General features: G+C 41.7%; 1 protein-coding gene across 5 annotated transcripts in view; it reads left to right on the top strand.

Annotated features, from left to right (window-relative positions):
- Positions 1 to 18,388, top strand: part of POC1A (POC1 centriolar protein A) — a 53,906-nt gene that overhangs the window by 10,342 nt on the left and 25,176 nt on the right. For 4 of the 5 annotated variants that reach the window (XM_036391213.1, XM_036391211.1, XM_036391210.1 and 1 more), the window contains exons 2-8: positions 431 to 515; positions 1,181 to 1,352; positions 2,261 to 2,440; positions 3,543 to 3,650; positions 4,893 to 5,008; positions 9,206 to 9,339; positions 17,136 to 17,204. In XM_036391213.1, coding sequence (XP_036247106.1) covers positions 431 to 515; positions 1,181 to 1,352; positions 2,261 to 2,440; positions 3,543 to 3,650; positions 4,893 to 5,008; positions 9,206 to 9,339; positions 17,136 to 17,204 — 864 coding nt within the window. The remainder of the gene's footprint in view (positions 1 to 430; positions 516 to 1,180; positions 1,353 to 2,260; positions 2,441 to 3,542; positions 3,651 to 4,892; positions 5,009 to 9,205; positions 9,340 to 17,135; positions 17,205 to 18,388) is intronic. The other variant, XM_054516081.1, reaches the window with a different exon arrangement.

Below are 18,388 nucleotides of genomic sequence, written 5' to 3'. Positions count from 1 at the left end.
TGTGTTAAATCTTGTGAGTTTGCCTCTTCTGTGCAAATAGTGGCCTCTTGGCTACACCTGAGCTGAGCAGCTGTCAAAGCAGAGCTGAGCTTGGCTGCCTGCTCGGGTGATCATGGACGTAGCTTATCTGTTCTGCAGTCAGCTTTAGAGTCTCTGTGCCAGCAGCATGTTGTAAAAGTGCATGAGGGATTTGTGCAGTCACTCAAGATCCAAGCTAATAACAGCTTGGATAATTTGCTTCTTTTAAAATTTATGGTATATGTGAAATTTGTGTTTTGTGTTGTGCAGTTGCCTGCACTATGGTTCTTGCCTCTGCCTGTTTTTTGTAGGGTGAATATGTGGCTTGGTTCACTTCTTCTAGAAATGAAATTATTTTATTGTACAAAGATTGTTCTTAAATCTGTAGTGTCTGAACATTCTTGTCTTCTAGGAAGATCCATCCCTGGAGAGGCACTTCAAAGGCCACAGAGATGCTGTCACTAGTGTGGACTTCAGTCGTGCTAAGAAACAATTGGGTAAATTGTCTGTGCTTTGATGGCCAGAGGATAAAGAAAAAGCTGTTCTGCTTTAGTTAGTTGGGGGGAGCAGTGGAGGTAACTGAGCTCTGCACCAGCAAAAGGTCCTGCTGTTGCTTCCTGTTGCTTCCTGCTAACAGCAAATTGAGTGCTGCTCCACTCACCTTGCCAAGCTTGTGTTTTTAGTATGTTGTGAAGAACCGCTGAGCTGACTTTGGTCAATGTTTTGCCACAAGGGGGAGGTGTAGCCAGGGTGCTTTTAAGTCACCAACTCAGTGGTCTTCTCTGCTTAATCTGAAGTGACATTTAACCTGCTGCAGCTGATGCCTCTGCCCATAAGAAAGTGAAGAGATAACCTTAATTTCCTGAGTGTGTGGACGATTTGCAACCTGTGGCTGTTGCATGTTTGGACTCTTGGAATTAAATTGTCAGTCCAAAGTAATGCATGGCTGGCCTTGTTTTCTTCGAATTACTAATGAAATTATGTGCATGACAATAATGAAATACACAGCTTGCATTAGACTGGTGAAGCTTCAAGGGCAATGTATTGAGACTGCTGCAAGCTACGATGGAGAGTTGAGTGTGAAATGTAGTTTTAGTGTAATTGGAGGAGAGCTAATGCAAGTTTGCTTTTGTGTGGTTTTGTTTTTCCTTTTTTATTTCAGCAAGTGGCTCAATGGATTCGTCCCTGATGATTTGGAGTATGAAGCCTCAGATGAGAGCCTATCGCTTCTTGGGCCACAAAGATGCAGTTTTGTGTGTCCAGTTCTCACCTTCTGGTCACCTTGTGGCTTCAGGCTCTAGAGACAAAACAGTCCGTTTGTGGATCCCTAGTGTGTGAGTACCTGTTCCCTTCTGCCTCTCTTTGTGTTTAACTATGGCTTGGAATTTCTCCTTAGTGCTTTGTAGCAGTTCTCTGGCTATGGGACAGGGATCTGTTTGAGGGAAAGAAGAACCACTGTGTCTTGGTCTTCTCTTCAGTCTATGGATATGGAGCTCCTGGTGGTACAGTACATGCTGGAGACAGATTTTGGACTGAGAGTTCCATAAACCTGTTGGATCTCTAAATGTGCTGTGCTTCGGGTCTCTAAATATGTCTTGTGCTTATTTGCCAGAAAAATGCATCTTGCATTTCTTTGGAAATGATGTGTAAAGAAAAACGAACACATTTGAATTGTCTTGCCTGGCTGAGTTAATGGCAGATTGCTCACAGCTGTACTGCATCAGGTGTGCATGAATGCTTGTGTGATGTGGCACTGGGATGGCCAGCTGGGCATGGCCCATTACAGGAGCAGTTGTGAGGTCGTTGCCTGCTTGGCTCTTGTTTGAATGAGCTGTGAAAACACCTCCCTCTTTGCCTGCCTTGCAGCAAAGGACCTGGCAAGAGTACAGAACCAAAGTGTTTTCTTTAACATTGATCTTTTTGTAAGTGTCTAAATGGTTGCACAAATTGGCTGTAGCATTTTTCCCCTTTATAGGAAACATGGGTTGTTTCCTGTTGGATTGGCCTCCAGTATGGAACTGGAACAACTGGTTTTAGCTGTGTATTCTGTACTGCTTATGAAGCATGAGCAAGTTTGAGGTTGATCAACGTTTTTATCCTAATGTGGTCACATGCAGTTCCCATAGAAGTGATGGTTACTAGCATGGCTCAGCATACAGCAGCTCTGTGCTTTCAGGTACAGAAAACAAATGCATTTGCTGCCCTGTTGTGCAGTTTTAAAGAGCTCTTCCCTTCTGTGTAGCAAAGGAGAATCAACTGTGTTCAAGGCTCACACAGGAACCGTGAGAAGTGTTCATTTCTCCAGCGATGGCCAGTCCTTAGTTACAGCTTCTGATGACAAAACCATCAAAGTGTGGACGGTTCACAGGCAGAAGTTTCTGTTCTCACTGAGTCAGCACATCAACTGGGTTCGCTGTGCCAGGTGAGTACAGCCCTCTGACAGACAGAGATGGAGATTTATCCCTCAAAGCAGAGGCTCAGTGTCACGGTCTGGTGCAACACATTTCTGTTCAGGGTGATTCAGGTGTGTCTAGTGACTGAAATACAATGCTGACCTGCAGAGACATCCTTTGAGTAATAGTCTGTACCCACTTTGTGTTTCTCCAGTAATCTCTGCCAATTAGAGGCTTTCCTGCTTTGTGACGTGTTTTGTTTTTACCTGGTAAGGAGAGTTCTGTGTCTTGAAATTGCTAATAGAAAAAAAAAGGAGAGGTTTCTGCTGTTATTTCAGCTTGGTTTCCTTAGACTTGTCATGCCTCTTGTTAAAATGATCAACAGTGCTACCTCTAAAATGTTTTAAATGCTGCCATAAGAACATTATTTCCTGATAACTGTTTCAGATTTGGTTTCAAGGAGTTATTTATGCATATGTGTATCTAGGCTAAAGCCATGGTTCCTCTGTAGGTGAAAAGTTCATTACAGTTCTGGAACGTGGTGGTGGCAGTGACTGGTAGCACTATAGATGCCCACAGAAGAGCAGAAAGGATGTTTTTCCAGTATGTCTGATGATCTGTAGTTAAGAGACTCAAGTCCTGATTCTGTAATGTGTATTTTTGTGAAGAGAGGTCTGGATCTGTCATGTATATGGTATTTTGAGATGGGAACTTGATATATTCTCCTAAGGCACTGGAATGGTGAAGGCTCTGCTGCAGCTGTTTTCTTGTGAGTGGCTGTGTTGCTCTGAACTCTAGTGGTAAAGGCAGGAATTGTTTTGAATCGGGGCAGAGAAACAAATTGAGGTACGCTTGAATTTAAACAAGTAAGGCACAGGATCTTAAGTCAGACTCAAGACTTTCCTGAGGGTTATTTTATGTGCTCATGGAGTTAGGGATAGTTTGAGTACTCAGGGCTTGCTTTCTTTTCCCTCAACTTAGTGATTGGATTTTCAGTGTCACTGATGTCTCTGTGACTTCTTGAAAAGCTGGGTGTGTTTACCAGCATGTCAGAACACCTGGCCGAATTCAGTCGACCCTGTACTCCTTTCATTTGAGGGCTTTTGTTAATTGCTGTCACTCTTGCCTTAGATTCTCTCCTGACGGACGATTGATAGTGTCATCCAGTGATGATAAAACTGTCAAGCTGTGGGACAAAACCAGCAGAGAATGCATCCACTCCTTCTGTGAGCATGGAGGGTAAGTACCTGGTGGTGATGTCTGAAGTGGGGAATTTACACCTGGTTTGTGAGGTTCAGAGGTCCCTGTCCTGGCAATTATAAAACTGCTTAAAAAGCCATTAGCACCTTTTACAAAAGTAGCCAGTGTGAGGCCCCAGTCCAGAATTGCCCTGGTCCCTTTGACTGCTCAAGGTTAGAACTGTGAGGGTTATATTTCAGCAACTGTCCAGCACATCAAGCCTCAGTTTCTTTGTGCTTATTTATTTTTGGAGATGCTTAAATTCCTTATTTCTTCTATTATTTTGCTCTGAGTTGACATAAATCAAAGTGCAAAAGTCTACTGACAGAGTAGCACTTGGATGCTTTGATTAATCTTCAAGTTTTTTAATAACAAGGTTATTCAAAACCCCCACTTTGCAGTCAGAAAAATAGTTGTTGAATTTGGAATGTACAAAAGATAATTTACCCAGAAACATAAAACTCAGAGACCTGAGACTGCAGTCTCCCTAATTCGTTGCTGCACTGAATTTCTAGTGCAATCATATGTTCTTTCTAGGTAATATACAATGTTAATAAGACAAATTCAGACATTTTTTTTCAATGCTCTTAAGTATGTGTCTTGTCCAAACAACCTATTGAAGTAGCTCAATTTTTTAAGTACTTGCTACGAGAACAGTCAAAAGATAATTAATTTTATCCAATTTGTTTGGTGAGGAGTTATCTTTTCCTGAAGGGTCTGATGCTTTTATTGTACTTAAGCATTCAAACTAAAAATTGATTGGATTCAGAACCAGAAAGAAATTTGACCTCAGCCTTGCTACTTTCCAAGGGGCAACATATGATTTCAGGCACAAATTCACTCAGTTCCATCTTAAATTTAATTAACAGAAGAAAAATCTCTGTTCAGTCTTGTACACATCACTCTGGAAATAATGTTAATATAGTAGAAGACATATATTATGCAAACATTAAATGAAGACTTGAAAAAATTGTTGTGACAGTTGGATCCATCAGATTTCAGGAGGTTTGTGTCTACAGCTCCTACACCTGTAACGTGAACTACTGAAGATGTGCTTAGGTAGGAGCCTGCAGTCTGGCTGGGGTTAGAAGCAAGGTCTTAAGAGAAATTCAGCAGAATACATTTTCAGGTTATCTGCTCCTTTCCTTAACGTTCAGTGAGTCATGATGTAGCTCGTGAAGAGGCATTTTTGATGTGCAGCAGGAGTTGCAGGTCAGCAGTTGGGTTTGGTGCTGTTGGCAGGTTTGTGAACCACGTGGATTTCCATCCCAGCGGTCACTGCATTGCCGCGGGCGGCACGGACAGCACCGTGAAGCTCTGGGATATCAGGATGAACAGACTGCTGCAACACTACCAAGGCAAGTCAACAGCTTACAAAAGCTGAACCTTTCCATGTATTGATGCCAATTGCTCTGAAGTCCAAGGATTGTTTCTCCATCAGCTGCTGCTTTTCCAAAAAGGCACTGGGTTAGGCCTGCCAGCAGGAGCCTTTCTTCACCAGATGTCATGCTTTGCTTTGTGTTTTGCTCAAGAGCTAATCCTGAAGTTGTCCCGTGTTGCATGTGGGCACGGGTCTTACCTGTGATGCCATTTGGCTCATATTCACTGTTACTGAGAAGGTGATGTGCAATAAAAAGGATGTGGCCTTTGCCTCTGAATAAGCCTATAGTAGTCAGAATTGCATTCTGGCAATTCAGAATGTTAGGTTCTTTTATGAGAAAATTAGGAAAAGTTAGCAAAAAAGGAAAATCAAAATCAATCAGTTGCAATTCTATACTGTGATCCATGTTTATGGTTTCTTTTCCAGACTCTGTTTTTCAGCTTCCATAATTAGCTTTGATGATGCCAAATGGCATCTCTTCCCATTACATGTTCTTGTCCTACTGATTGGTGCTGCTGTTTGGTAGATCTGCATAGGAAAAGGGTGCCTTCCCTTCCCTGCCAGCTTCTGTGATATTGATTGACCTATTCTGTGCATTAGTTTCTTCAGCCAAAATGTGGCTTTTCTTTGCTAACAACAGTTTTTAGGCTGCTGTGATATTTTAAAATGAATACATTCTCCAGCACTCTTTTCAGTGTTGATAGCTTATTAAACTTAATTTTGCTAACTTTCCCTGAGGAACTGCTTCTGGCTTGCTCATAAAGCAGAACAGAGACACGGAGCTTGGTGTTATCTTTCTGCCCTCAACATAAGCTTTTGTGCATTCCTGCTGTGAGTCTCCCAGCTTCAGTCATTCTTCTGGATCACAGTCACTCCCAGCTCTCTGATAGTTAACAAAATCTAATAGATATCAAACTTTTTTGGTGACTTTTCCAATTCGTCAGTATTGAGCGTGCAATTTGTGTAATAAGTATTGTTAAATTGTGGCCTGTATCAAACTTGGAAATGCCTTCCTGAAGTCTTGTTGCTAAAATCAGTAGTGTTTTTAAATACTTGGGCAGTGTCATGTTGTCCTTTAACCTGCTTTATCAGCTTTTCAATGGTGGCAAGATCTGCAGTGCATGTTTCCAGCCACAGTATAACTTGGCTCAAAAGTTGTCTCTTCCTGCTTTCCACTTACTGCTATAAAATTGTCCAAATCTAATGTGGTTTAGGCTTGGCTTCCAGGTTTATTTTTGTCTTGGATTGACATATTTCCCTGGTATCCCACCCTTTCTGAATGGCATTTTAGTGTGACACCCTTGCTATTGAAGTGATCATTTTCCTGGGGTGAGTGTTATTTTTAACAGCTACTGTGTAAATCTTAACTGTGTATTAAACCTTTAACTAAAAATAGTAATAATAGCTGAAGAAACCTTAAATTGCAGTGGTGGTTTTTTGCAATCACTTCATGCACCTGTGGCCACAAACTGGTGTGTTCTGGGGACGTTTATAAGTCCTGCCCTTCTGAGGGTTTATACATACCTCCTTTTGGTTAAATCTGATTTAGTTTTGTGTCTCCCCTGTGAAGCTGCCAGTCCTGTCCCACTAGATGGCATCTGTGCCTTCAGAATGTGCTGATGCTGCCGGATTTCCAGGGACTCCATTTTAAACATGGAGTTAATAGATGAGTAGCCCTGCCTCGGGCTCTTGCGTCTGAAGGTTGGGCTGCTTTCCAGCACTGATTAGTCTTTTAGCAGTGTTGCTCTTGTTGCTGGCACTTGTTCCAACTGTGACATTTGTAAATGAAGGTTGGAAGTAGAGAGCAAGCTGCAAAACCTTTTGTATGGTGTGTTTTTCTTTGAGCCAAGCAAAGTATGCTCTGGTCACGTTTTTACTGTACAGGAGAACACACAGAGGCTTTATTTGGTTCTCTGCTTGGCACTGACTCTTTTGTACAACCCCTACAAAAATGGCCAGTGTTTATTGCCTGACATTTTTTCCCTGTCCAAAGCTGTGTGTGGGACACCTCTGTAGCAGGTTTATGGAAACTGCTCTAACCTGTTTTTTATTCCTGTTTAAAAAGAATAGTTGGTACTTCTGTCCAGTTTGGATGGGGCTGATGGTGGATATCTGTTCAGTGGAGACTGTGGCTGTTTCAAATTCATCCTAATCTATCTTCTCCTGGTGATACTAAGGGTTACATTACATAAAAGCAATGCTGTGGGGCTTGGGACAGTTTTGTGCAGGCTGGGAGGACTCAGTTTTAGATGTTAACCCCCAGTGTAAGTCCCCTAGGGGGCTCTTACTTTGCTAGGGCTTGGCTGGCAGAAGGGTGGGCTTGTAGCTAAAAGTCACTGGGAGATGGCACCTGCTATTTCTTGTTCACAGCATGAAATCAAGTGAGGTGGCAGGACGTGTTGGCCCTTTTCTTGGAGAGATGTTATGAATGGTCTTGTGGGAGGTATGAGCTGCTTTGTGAGGAGAGATGAACTTTTCTCTGAGTTTACAAGAGCCAGTAACTCCAGGCACAGAGCTGTGACTGCTTATGCAGCCACAGTCTGTGACTTTTTTTTCCATTATGGAAAGGATTTTTTGTGAAGCTGGAAATACTTTATTTACCTTCTGGAACTTGGAAATGTGATACATTACTAACCTTGTCTATTTCTGATGTGATTCCTTTCAGGACTTTCCTTAGTTGACAAGACACATTTACATTTATCTGAATATAGACACTAAGGGGGTGAGGAATATTACAAATCACTCAGAATAAGATTTTCAAGGGAAAAAGATATTTATTTTCATAAGAAAGATCTCCACACAGACCTTTTTCTCCTTCAGTAGGTAGCATGATACAGGGTTGGGGGTAGAGGAAACTATGTGATAGAGACAGTATTAACCAAGAAGAATAACAGTTTAGGAGTTACCTGTGTTAAGATTTTCTTCTGTTTTGTAACAGTCTGGGTCAAGAGGAGTTGTTTTCAGAACTTTGCTGAGGTATTTAGTGTTACTGAGAATTTCAAAAGTAGAGGCATTCTGTTTTACAGTTGAGCAAGGTTATTTCAGCTATCTGCTTCAAGTCCACGTATGCAAAAAATATTATTTGCTTCTAATGTACTTAAAATGGTATTTTAAGGGGTTTCTTAATATGCAGTGTGGATTCAAAATGCACAGTAGACTCTCAACAGAATATAAATTTAGTTGGGTGTGATGTATCAGAAGTAGTAGATTTGAGATACCAGAACATTTGGAGGGCATATAGTATAATTAAGAATAATTGGATGGTTAAAACCCTCCTCAGGCTTATTAATATTCTGTAATGTCACATACGCTCAGGAAGCTGGGCATATGTGAGGTACTGCGTGTTCTCATAAATAAATATGTTCAATAGCCTGTTCTGCAAAAGTTTGGGGAGGGAAAAAAGTCATATATTAAATGTTTAATGTTACACTGAACTTCAGTGAAGTTTGATTTTTTTTTTCCTAGAACATTTTCTTTAGCTTTTTTCAGAATAAATCTTGGGCCTCATCTTCACGCAGGGAAAATGGCTTTATTGCAAGTTCACACTCTTGATAGTTTGTCTATTTGTATTTGTTTTGAATTTTTGGCAAGACAAATAGGATGTCTGAGGAAATAATGCTTGTACTGGACCACTTTCAAGTTGCTCTTATTTCCCAGTTTCTCTTAACCCCAGTCTTGGCTAGAGTCAGATAGTAAACCAAAAGAAGCTGTGCAGTGTCAACTCTGAGTGTCTTCCTTTGTAATTTCAGTCTTCTCAGTGTCCTGAGATGCAGATTTTCATCTAGAATGACTTGAGAGTGAGGCCAGCAGCTCCACCGTAGTAAAGTACATCAATGTCCAGCACTCTCACAGAATCCTGTAGTTCACTTGCACATGCAGTACATTTTGGGGCTATACTGGAAGCCTTTGTAGCATTAGATCTCCCAAAATAATTGGCAAAGCTTCCATTTTCCTTTCAGTAAAGTAGTGCCTATTTTTACAAGAATTGAGTTACTGTTATTGTTCTCCAGTGCTTTGAAGAGCTTTTGTGGAATGTTTCCCCCATGATAATTTTCCTGTTAAAATTTATAACAGAAAATTGCAATGTGCTTGTGCTTTATTTTATTCTTTTGCCTTGGGCTTATGTAAACTGGCTTTGGTGACTATTATACTTGGGTTTTTTTTCCATCCTTAGTGCACAGCTCTGTGGTCAACAGCCTTTCCTTTCATCCCTCTGGAAACTATCTGGTGACTGCTTCCAGTGATTCAACTCTTAAGATTCTGGACTTGTTAGAAGGAAGACTTCTCTATACTCTGCATGGTCACCAGGTGAGGCAAAACCTTTTTTACAGTGATGTACAGACTCACACTAAACTGAGCAAATGCATACTTGAGACTTTCATTCTTCATGACCAGAAATTGTTTGAAAGCTTCCTTGTGTAAAATCATGATAATAATGCTAATAATCTTTGAGATCATCACTGTTTTGAAGGGAAGGAGGTAAGGCAGGAATGGAGAGAATGAGAAAGCAAGACTAAAAGTGAGCTCCAACACTGAGGATTCAAGTCTAAGTCAGAAGAAACTCAGAGCAGCACCCTTGACTCTGACTGACCCTGTCAGCCTCTAGTGCAGCTCTGTCTCCCTCCCTCTAGAGAGCTGCAAATAACACTTGGCCCCCTGACACAGGTGTTCTGAAGATAAATGCTGTTCACCTGGCAGGAGACTCAAGAGCAGTAGCAGTAAAATAGAGGATATCTATTTTGGGATTTGATTTGGGAACATCTTGTTAATGGACTGAATCACACAGTTGAAGGTGATAAATGGTGCTGGTTGGTTAAGTTTAACTGATTGGCCTATTAGTATTATGCTGCTGGGTGTGTTGCTTGTAAGGTTAATTTTATGAATGCTTGGAGCTCTCTTTCTAAATCTTAAATGAAAATAAATAGACTAATTTCATTGCCCATGCAGAGTGGGGTGTGAAAAAGCAGGACTGCCTTAAGGCATCCCTTTCCAAAGGGACAAAGAGAACAGAAATTCTTAACCCACTTGTGTCTCTTTTAAAGTGGGGGCTGAGTTTTAAAGCATAAAAACTCTCAGGGGAAAACCACAGCCTGAAGCTTTTTGGAGATGATGGGGATTGTTGTGGGCAATAATGGTATCTCTGTAGGCTGTAAATCTGATAATTCTGTCTTCTTGTGGCTTTGTTTAGTGACTGCCTTGTTTGATGTCTAAAAAGATCAAGTTTCTCCTGTAACTTTTGCTGTATATTAATAAAATTTTCTTTTTTTTTGTAATATTAATGGAAAAAATAGGAAAACCTTATGCTTAAATCTTTCATGAAGTAGAGCTTTGATTAAAATTGACCAAAGGGTTCAACTGTTAAAAGAATGGGGAGGAGATAACAAATGCTGGTTATCCTAACACGTCAGCCTTGGCTGTATAAAACTGTTCTTGGAAGACTGGACTAAGTGGATACTCCTATCAGATAGGGGCTGCAATGCTTCTGTTGCTTTAATCTTGTTTTCATATTTGTCTGTTGTGTTAATCTGCCAAGTGAGTTCTTGGGAAGAAGCTTCCTGGAAAAGGGTAAGTGTTAGAAGCATGGGAAATCTTTACACTTCCCCCCTTCCCTCAGGAAGGGATGTGCTGGTTATGGCTCAGCAGCAGGCTGAACCTGCTTTCCATTTTTCTCCCATTTGAGCTGCTAGCTGTGCCTCACTGACTGCAGTAGCACAGAAAAAAAAAACGTCTAGCATTGAATGAGAGTCCAAAACTGATTATGGTGATGGAGATCTTCAGAATGAGCAATAGAAAGTCCCTTTAGGCTAATGTTGTTCTTAACTTGAGGCTTTAAAAGAACATTTTGTGGATCATCTATTCAAAAGTAGAATTAAAGCTCCCTGTTCTTCCTCCCTGCTGCTTCAGATCAGTAAAACAGTGCCTGCCTCTTTCTCCTGGGCATCTAACTGGCATTGGAAAAGCTTTGCCTTTGGCACAGCTGAAGAGTAGTTGCTGTTGTGGCATTTACAGCTTCTTCAATTTGGAAACAAGTGCAAGTATTGAAGTGGCTGGTAGAGCTTTCTGGTTGCCTTTAAGGGTATTGCACTGAGATATCTGTGGAACCAGTCCTGGCTCAGTCCTGCCTGGCATTCCCTGTCTGGCGTGTGCTGTATTGCTGTGGGGCGGTTCTTTTACTGCCTGGTTGAACACTGCTTTTCCACCAAAAGCATATGGCAACCTGTGCTTCATTCCCAGTTAGCCACTGTCAGTGGCTACAGGCTGTGCTGTCACCAGGGGTGGATTCCTGCACTGGCTGCTCTCCAGCTTGTTCTGCCCACAGATAAATCCACTTTACTTAATAATGAGGGACTTTTTGTCCCCTCTGTTATTACTGTGACTTGTGCCAGTAGCCCCAAGTGGCTAAAAACAAAGTGGTGTGGACTTTTTGATCATTAAATTAATTTGCCTTTTTAAGTGAGTGCTGCAGGTTAGTCACTGAATGGACAGCCTGTTCTGAACATGTTCTTGAGTTGTGACTTTTTGAGGTTGAACGTTCTGGTTGACACTTTGTTCCTGCTTTGACAGCTGGCTGCTGTTACATTGTTCTGGGAAGGCTGCATGCAAATGGACACTTGAAGGAAAAAAACCCTGAGGTCCTTTAGACATAGTTTGACGCAACTGCTGGAGTGCCAGAAATTTGTTAGCAGCTGATTAGCTGTGGTTTACATGGGGAGGTTGGCCAAGTTTACATTGCTGTCTTTAATTGAAATGTAGCTGGCCTCTTGTAGCAGAAGGATCATTAGAGATAGAAGTTTGCAATTTGGAGCTGACATCTTGCAGCTGCAAAATATCATTCTGTATTGTGCTGCATATTTTGGTTCTGGAGTGCTTCAAACTGTGAAGTGCCCTTATCTAATTCCATACAGATGAGACACTGGCTTGGTATGTAAATCCACCTCTAGTACTGAATCACTGTTGAAGAACAGAATGTTTTGAGGCCTCTAAGCCACCCCAGAGAGTTGCTAGAGGAGAGCAGGTATGTACATGGTGCTTGTCTGCCCTTTGGAGTGGTTCCAGACTGACTTCCTCAGTGGAATGGAAGTTCTCAGTAAATATTTAGAAAACATCTCATGGTTATGTTCATAAATAGGAAGATAGAAAATGCAAAGTTACAACTCTTCAAGCAACCTTGACTTGAACTGTGAAGTAGCTACATTTTACCTACCTGGGCAACATCAATGCTCCCTCCTTTGCTCACTGACTGAGGTTTCCTGAGCAAGTGCAAAGGAAAAAAATGTGCTCCTTTACTGTCAGCTGCCAGCCCTGCCTAGGTGGCATTAAAATCTGTGCAGGCCTGTCCTCTTTGAAGAGTATGGGGACATCTCTGGGCTACACAGAAGTCAAATAAAAAAGAAAGATGTGTGTTGCAAACAACAAGCAATTGACTTTAGGCTAGCATTTCTGAGTCTTGAAAGGAAATACGGGTTCTCTGTCCTTGCCTTATGTTTTTATAGACTGAAACTTTCAGGAGTTAAAGCTGCTGCAGATTCAGCTGTAAGATGCCAGTATAAATTTGCCCTATGTTAGTTGTAGTTCTTGCTCCCTGGTGAAGGAGGATGCAAACATGTCAGTCTTGCTCAGGAATTTTTCAAAGCCCAGTGTACTGAGAATCCTTGGGGCTTCTTGTCAGAGGTATTCCACCTGAAAACATCCTTGTTGTCATTGCCACCTCTGTTCCCTGTGCTTTTCTGCTTGCTTCCCTTCCCTTCTTCCTTTGCCATGTGACTTGCCCTCTCCTCCCATGCATGAAGCAGCTGAAAGCACTGTCAACAGTGGCAATGACTGCTCTGTTTGTTCTTAGCTCTTTTATGCCTGGAACTGATGATGCCAGGGCTGGGATCCCAGAGTGTGGTTGCTGCTGGATTTGCTTCTCAGGCCTTGTCTCCTCTCATGTCTCCTGTTTCTCTTTGCACTAGTTAGTCTGTTCCTGGAGAGTTTGGCTGAATGTACTGGCTCCCACTTTTACATCGCCTTTTGTGGCAGTGGACGAGGAAGCTCTCCTTTAATTCAACTATTAGCATCCTCTAGATATGCCTTATTCCAACTCTTAGCATTTTCCTTGCTCTCTTACCTATGGCTTTTCTCTACTATGCATTGGTTTCTTGCAGGACTGAAACAAAAAAAGAAAAAATCTGCTAGCATCCTTGACCCCACTTGTCTCTCTAGCTTCCTTCCACACTGCCTCTCCTTTCATAGTGCAGACAGTGCATCATTAAACTACTCTTCTCTGGTTTATCCCTGGACCCTCTCCAACCTGGTTCTTGTTTTTTTCTGTGAAGCTGAAATGTTAGCTTTGTTCCTAGCTGAAGCCTGAAAGTCTGGCCTCTCTTGACTTGCTGTTGGTGTTGGCCCTGTTGTTGTTGAAGTGTTGTGCCTTCTGTGCCCAGCAGCTCTGGGAGGAGAAAAGGATATTCAAGAGGGATTTCTCTCTGATTGTCCACTCATTATTTATGGATGGTACACATTCATCTGCTGCCTAAGTGTAGGTGTGACTCTGGGCTCCAGTCATATTTCTCCAGACTAACCTCTTGGCCTTTCTCTTAAGTATTTCTTTCAGAGACATCTATTTTTAGCTCTACCCTTGAAAGCTTTGTGTTCAGGGATGCTATTCCTGTTGTCTTATGTCACCCCTGTGTCAGTTGTTACTGATGCTATTAGCATCCTGCCAGTCACTTGGTGGTGTAATCTGTGTCCTGGCTTCAGATCCTGTCCCTCTTGGTGATTAATGCATTCAAGTCATTCAGAATAGTCTCACCATCTATTTTGAAGGCCAAACGTAATGTTTTATGTAAGCTGATCAACCTGGGAAGTGCAAGGGCAATAAAGGCCTTGCAGTCACCAACCTCCTTTGTAGGAAGTGGGAAAATAGGCAGAAGGTGTAGTCTCTATCTCTGCACATAAATTATGTAACTTGCTGGGCCTCACCTTTCTCACCTGTGCAAGCAGCTAGAAATGGGCTGTCACCTGGTGTTTCAGCTGCCATGCCATGCATATCTGACCTTGCCTGAGCTGTGTTCACTGGGAATGCTGCAGCAAACAATGAGGCTTGATGCTGTTATCATTCCTTCTCTGTGGCTTCCTTTTTCTTTATGGCTGCTTTGCTCCATCCAGTGTTTGAGCTATTTGTCCTTTTCAAGGCTCTCTGGTACTTGCCTCTACTCAACCAGAGCCTCGTACTCTTTCACTAGAGGAGATGAGTTGAATGTCAATTAGTGGCCATTTTCTTCTCACTCAGCAATTTCAGTGGGTAACTTGTTGCTTTCTTCTGTATTTTCTTCAAAATTCCTGCAGCTCTCCCAGTATCACTAAAGCTGCTGTTATAATTTCAGACTCTACTGGACATGCACAAAAGCTTGGCAGTCCTGACATTGACCTGCTGAGGATTAAACAGAAATGTTCCTTACCGCTGACTTGGTGTATGTCATAGCCCAACCCTTTCTTCCTGCAGCTTGCTGTCTAGTCTGAAGCAAGAAGATGCTGGAGTTTGGGGATTGGTGCTAGCAGCTTGTGTGGAGCACCTTGGGGGTTCAGACTGGATATTCTGAACCTCCAGGAAATACTAATAGAGGGCTCTTTGATCCTGCTACAGAAGGTAAAATCCTTCTACAGATCCAGTAGAAGAAGGTTGCTGCATCCCACGAGTTCTAGTTATGTGGGAAATAAGCTTAAAATTCTCTACAACTTCTGTAGAAGAATACGCAACTGCTACTTTTTGATACTTCTAATGCAAGCAGTAAGTTAAAAAAGAGGGGAAATAAAGGTTTGAATTCTTCATTCTCCAATCTCATGTCTGTTACCCAGATCTTCATCAGAAATCTGTTGCATTTCTGCTGTGCTTTCCTGGGACAAATGGAAGTTAGGCTGTGTCTAATAACTGCCAAATGTAGCTTTTTATTTTTGTTTGGTGTGTCAGTATTAAATTGCAAGGGCATTTGGCAAACTGTTGCTATAGCAAACCTGTTGTATCTTGGAAGAGTTCTGGGAGTGTATGGAGCAGGAATACTTTTTCACTTAACTTATGTCAACAAATCTGTAGAGGATGTTGCGTCTGTAGACTTGTTTGTTCCCTTTCTTTCAATTTATAAAGGCACATTCAGTCTTTGATATAATTTTCTATTTTGGGAAGAATATGTTCTGTTGAACTTTTTTTCCCTTCAGAATGCCATGACTTTGGAGTCAGTTCCTTGCCTGTTTTGATGTGATTTGTGTTGTACTAGATTTTGTCTAAATACACTGAAATATTTAGACTGATAAAAATATTTTTAGGAAACACTGCTCCTTTCCAGTATTCCTCGTTGTGCTTGTTCCTGAACACTTTATCTTAAATTTTTTTCTGCCCTCCTAACTCTGACTGGTTTATTATAGTGCAAGAGCAGCTTCTGTATGCTCAGCCTCTGTTCTCTTGGAGCAGTATTCACCACTGCAGTTCTCTGGCTGTGGAGTTGTTTCTACCCTTTCTTACTGCTTGTCTTTGGCTTTTGCATTTTTTTTAGAGCCTGCATTCCTGACACGTGATTAGAGAGCTCAGCACTGGGGTAGGTGGATGGGAACAAAGGCAGAGGCACAGTTTGTGTCAGCTGGTTGATGGCAGTGTCTTTGGTGTGAAATACCTACCCTAGTTACTGCTGTGTCAGGTGAGTGAGCTTAGTCACAGCAGGGACTGCGCCTGCGCTTTGGAGCTGCTGCTACTGGAGCATTCCTGGCAAGTCCTCTCTAGTGAGGTGTTGCTAGGGGAGGCCTCAAAGTATTTTGAAATCACTGCATGTTAAATGATAATATAGAAACACCTTTGTGTTTTAAGGAAGCTAAAACTGTTCACACTGGGATTGAGCACAGCAGGGTTCTGGTTTTGCTGCCATAACCTTGTGCCAGCATGTTTGGATGCCCACAGGACTGTGGGGCACAGGTTGCAGTGACAGCTGTGTGCTTATCTCACATGCAGTCTTTGGGTATTTGTCTATCTTCAGGATTTATTATGTTGAATTCAGTTTTACAAAGAAGGCAAAGAAAGGGTGTGAAGTTTTCATGCAAGTGTCCATTAGAAAGATGTGGACTCAGTTGTGTCTCCTTCCAACAGGGTAAGGAGAAGCTTCTTAATTGCTTTCTGAGATACATGGTCTTACTTGAAAGGGGGTAACTGCTTCTGCCAGGAGGTGGATGATCATGTGATGGAGGTTTCTGGTGGTTGTGGCTTTCCTGGTTGTTTTTGGTGTTTCCTCCAACCCTCCCCAGCCAGCTCCATAGGCAGCCTCTGGAAGTTCTCATTCTGACCTCTGCCCCTGCTGCTGAACATTCTGCAGAGGAATGTGTTCAGCAGCTGACATAAAACTCCAGGATCTGGGTTCTCAGCTGTTTACTCTGAGCAGAACAGTTTGTCTGTTGTGCCTGGGCTCGAACACCCGTAGCAATTCCTCAGCTCTGTTTGCAGCTCAGAGCTCCTGCCTTAGCCTGCCATGTGCACCCTCCTGTGTGCTTGCTGGAAGGTGGAAAACACATTGAACTAGCTGTGTGGTGTGAAAGGTGTGCTGTAGCACTCAGAAGCATTTAAAGTCTCTCTAAACTGAATGTTTTAAGCATGACTTCTTCAAAATGCAAGTCCTGTGCAGAGGTGATCCTGGCTGCCTTAACTCTGGCATCTCTCCTATCAGACTATTAAGAGAAAAGCAGTTTAAGCCAGCCTACTATACAAAACCCTCATAGTTTCAACACTTTTAATAAATGAACAGGAGTTTTAGAAATTTCTAATTCTAAAGTGAAGAGGGAATGTTTGAGGGGAACAAGAAAAAGCCTGGTGCTATAAAAATTGGTTTGTTCCTGTCTCTGCCATAGATATTGAAAAGTGGGTGTCTTAAACTGGGGTCAAAAGTGTGGGAAATGGTAAGTGCCAGCAAGCTGAGCATCTTAATTATGGCCCATTTACCTGACAGGTAAGAGCTTTTCAAATTTTGCCTTTAGATTGCTGATGTCAAATGATAAATACCTTGTAAAGCTGTAATGAATGGAACATTGTAACAATTAATTTTCTTTTCTCTTTTTTTAAACCTGTCTTTTAAATGTGTTTGCAGGGACCAGCTACCTGTGTAGCATTTTCAAGAGATGGAGACCTATTTGCCTCTGGAGGTTCTGATGAACAGGTACCTGATTAATTTCTGAGTTATAATCCAGATTCACATTTCCTTAAAAGCTGCTACTTTTTGTTCTCCATTGAACAATGGGGAAAGCAAAAGTGTAACTTTTATCCAGTATGTCTGGACCATGCTGAAGCAACTTGCTGTTTTATGAACAAAAATCTGGAGGTCAAACCCAATTATTTTTCTGGTAATATAAGACATGTAGCCAAGAAACCCATATTCAATTGCCAAACTGCAATCAGGCCCAGCCTGTGCTGCAAATATGTCCTGGTTTTAGCACAGTGAGTTGCCCTGCTGAAGACAGACAGACTTCAACCCAAAGCAGTGGTCTGAGCAAGGATCATCAGTCTTCAAAGAGCTGTGTTGCATTGCTCTTAATCCCCAGGCTGGACCAGGTGGCAATGCCCATCTCTGACAGCACCTTTGTGAAGAGACAGATTTGTCTATTCATTAAGAACATCACTTTTTTTCCCTGTTGCACAGTAGAATGGCCTTGTTGGTTAACCATGCAACAATGAAATAAAAATGCTTTTATTGGTGCAATTTTGTAAATGAAGAATAAATGCTCCTTCTGATAACCAAATGAGCTATCTGGATACTTGGGTGTCTTTCAGACCTCTGAATTTGTTGATTGATTGCTCTTTAACTTTTTTTAGACTTGTAAAGTCACTGCTGAGGGGTTTATTTCACGGATTTCCTCTTGATATCTTGAAGTGATTCATGTGTCAGAGGCCTCTTTTCTGAAATCAGTATTGTTATGGATTGTGATTTAAGTTTGGTGTCCAGCTGACAAACTAGCTTAAGCTCTTTAATGCTGGTCTTAGTACTAACTCTCCTTTTCCTCTGAGTCTCATGATGAATGAGTGACTGAGTTGGGCTGTGGCTGATAAATGTTATAATGCTGAGCATGCTATTTTAAAATGTTTGTGGTTTTAATGGTGTATTCTTCATGTTGCTTTGAAGTTCTCTTGGTCCTTCTAGTTTAATGATGTTCTTGACCCAAAGAATGCTGAAAGAGGTCACTTATCCATTGAGAACTCAGTTAAACTGTCTGTATTTAGTAGCATATTTACAAACAACATCCTTAATTTAATCAATGGCAAAGCTCTTCTAGGGAAACTTCTTGTGGATTTGCTGATTCTTCTCTGAAGGGTTGAAAAAAATGACCTATAAGCAAACTTGGGAAA

This window comes from Molothrus ater, chromosome 11 (genome assembly GCF_012460135.2).
Source record: "Molothrus ater isolate BHLD 08-10-18 breed brown headed cowbird chromosome 11, BPBGC_Mater_1.1, whole genome shotgun sequence".
Classification (NCBI taxonomy): domain Eukaryota; kingdom Metazoa; phylum Chordata; class Aves; order Passeriformes; family Icteridae; genus Molothrus; species Molothrus ater.
The sequence above is the reverse complement of the archived record's forward strand: the minus strand, read 5'-3'. Positions and strand labels throughout refer to the sequence as shown.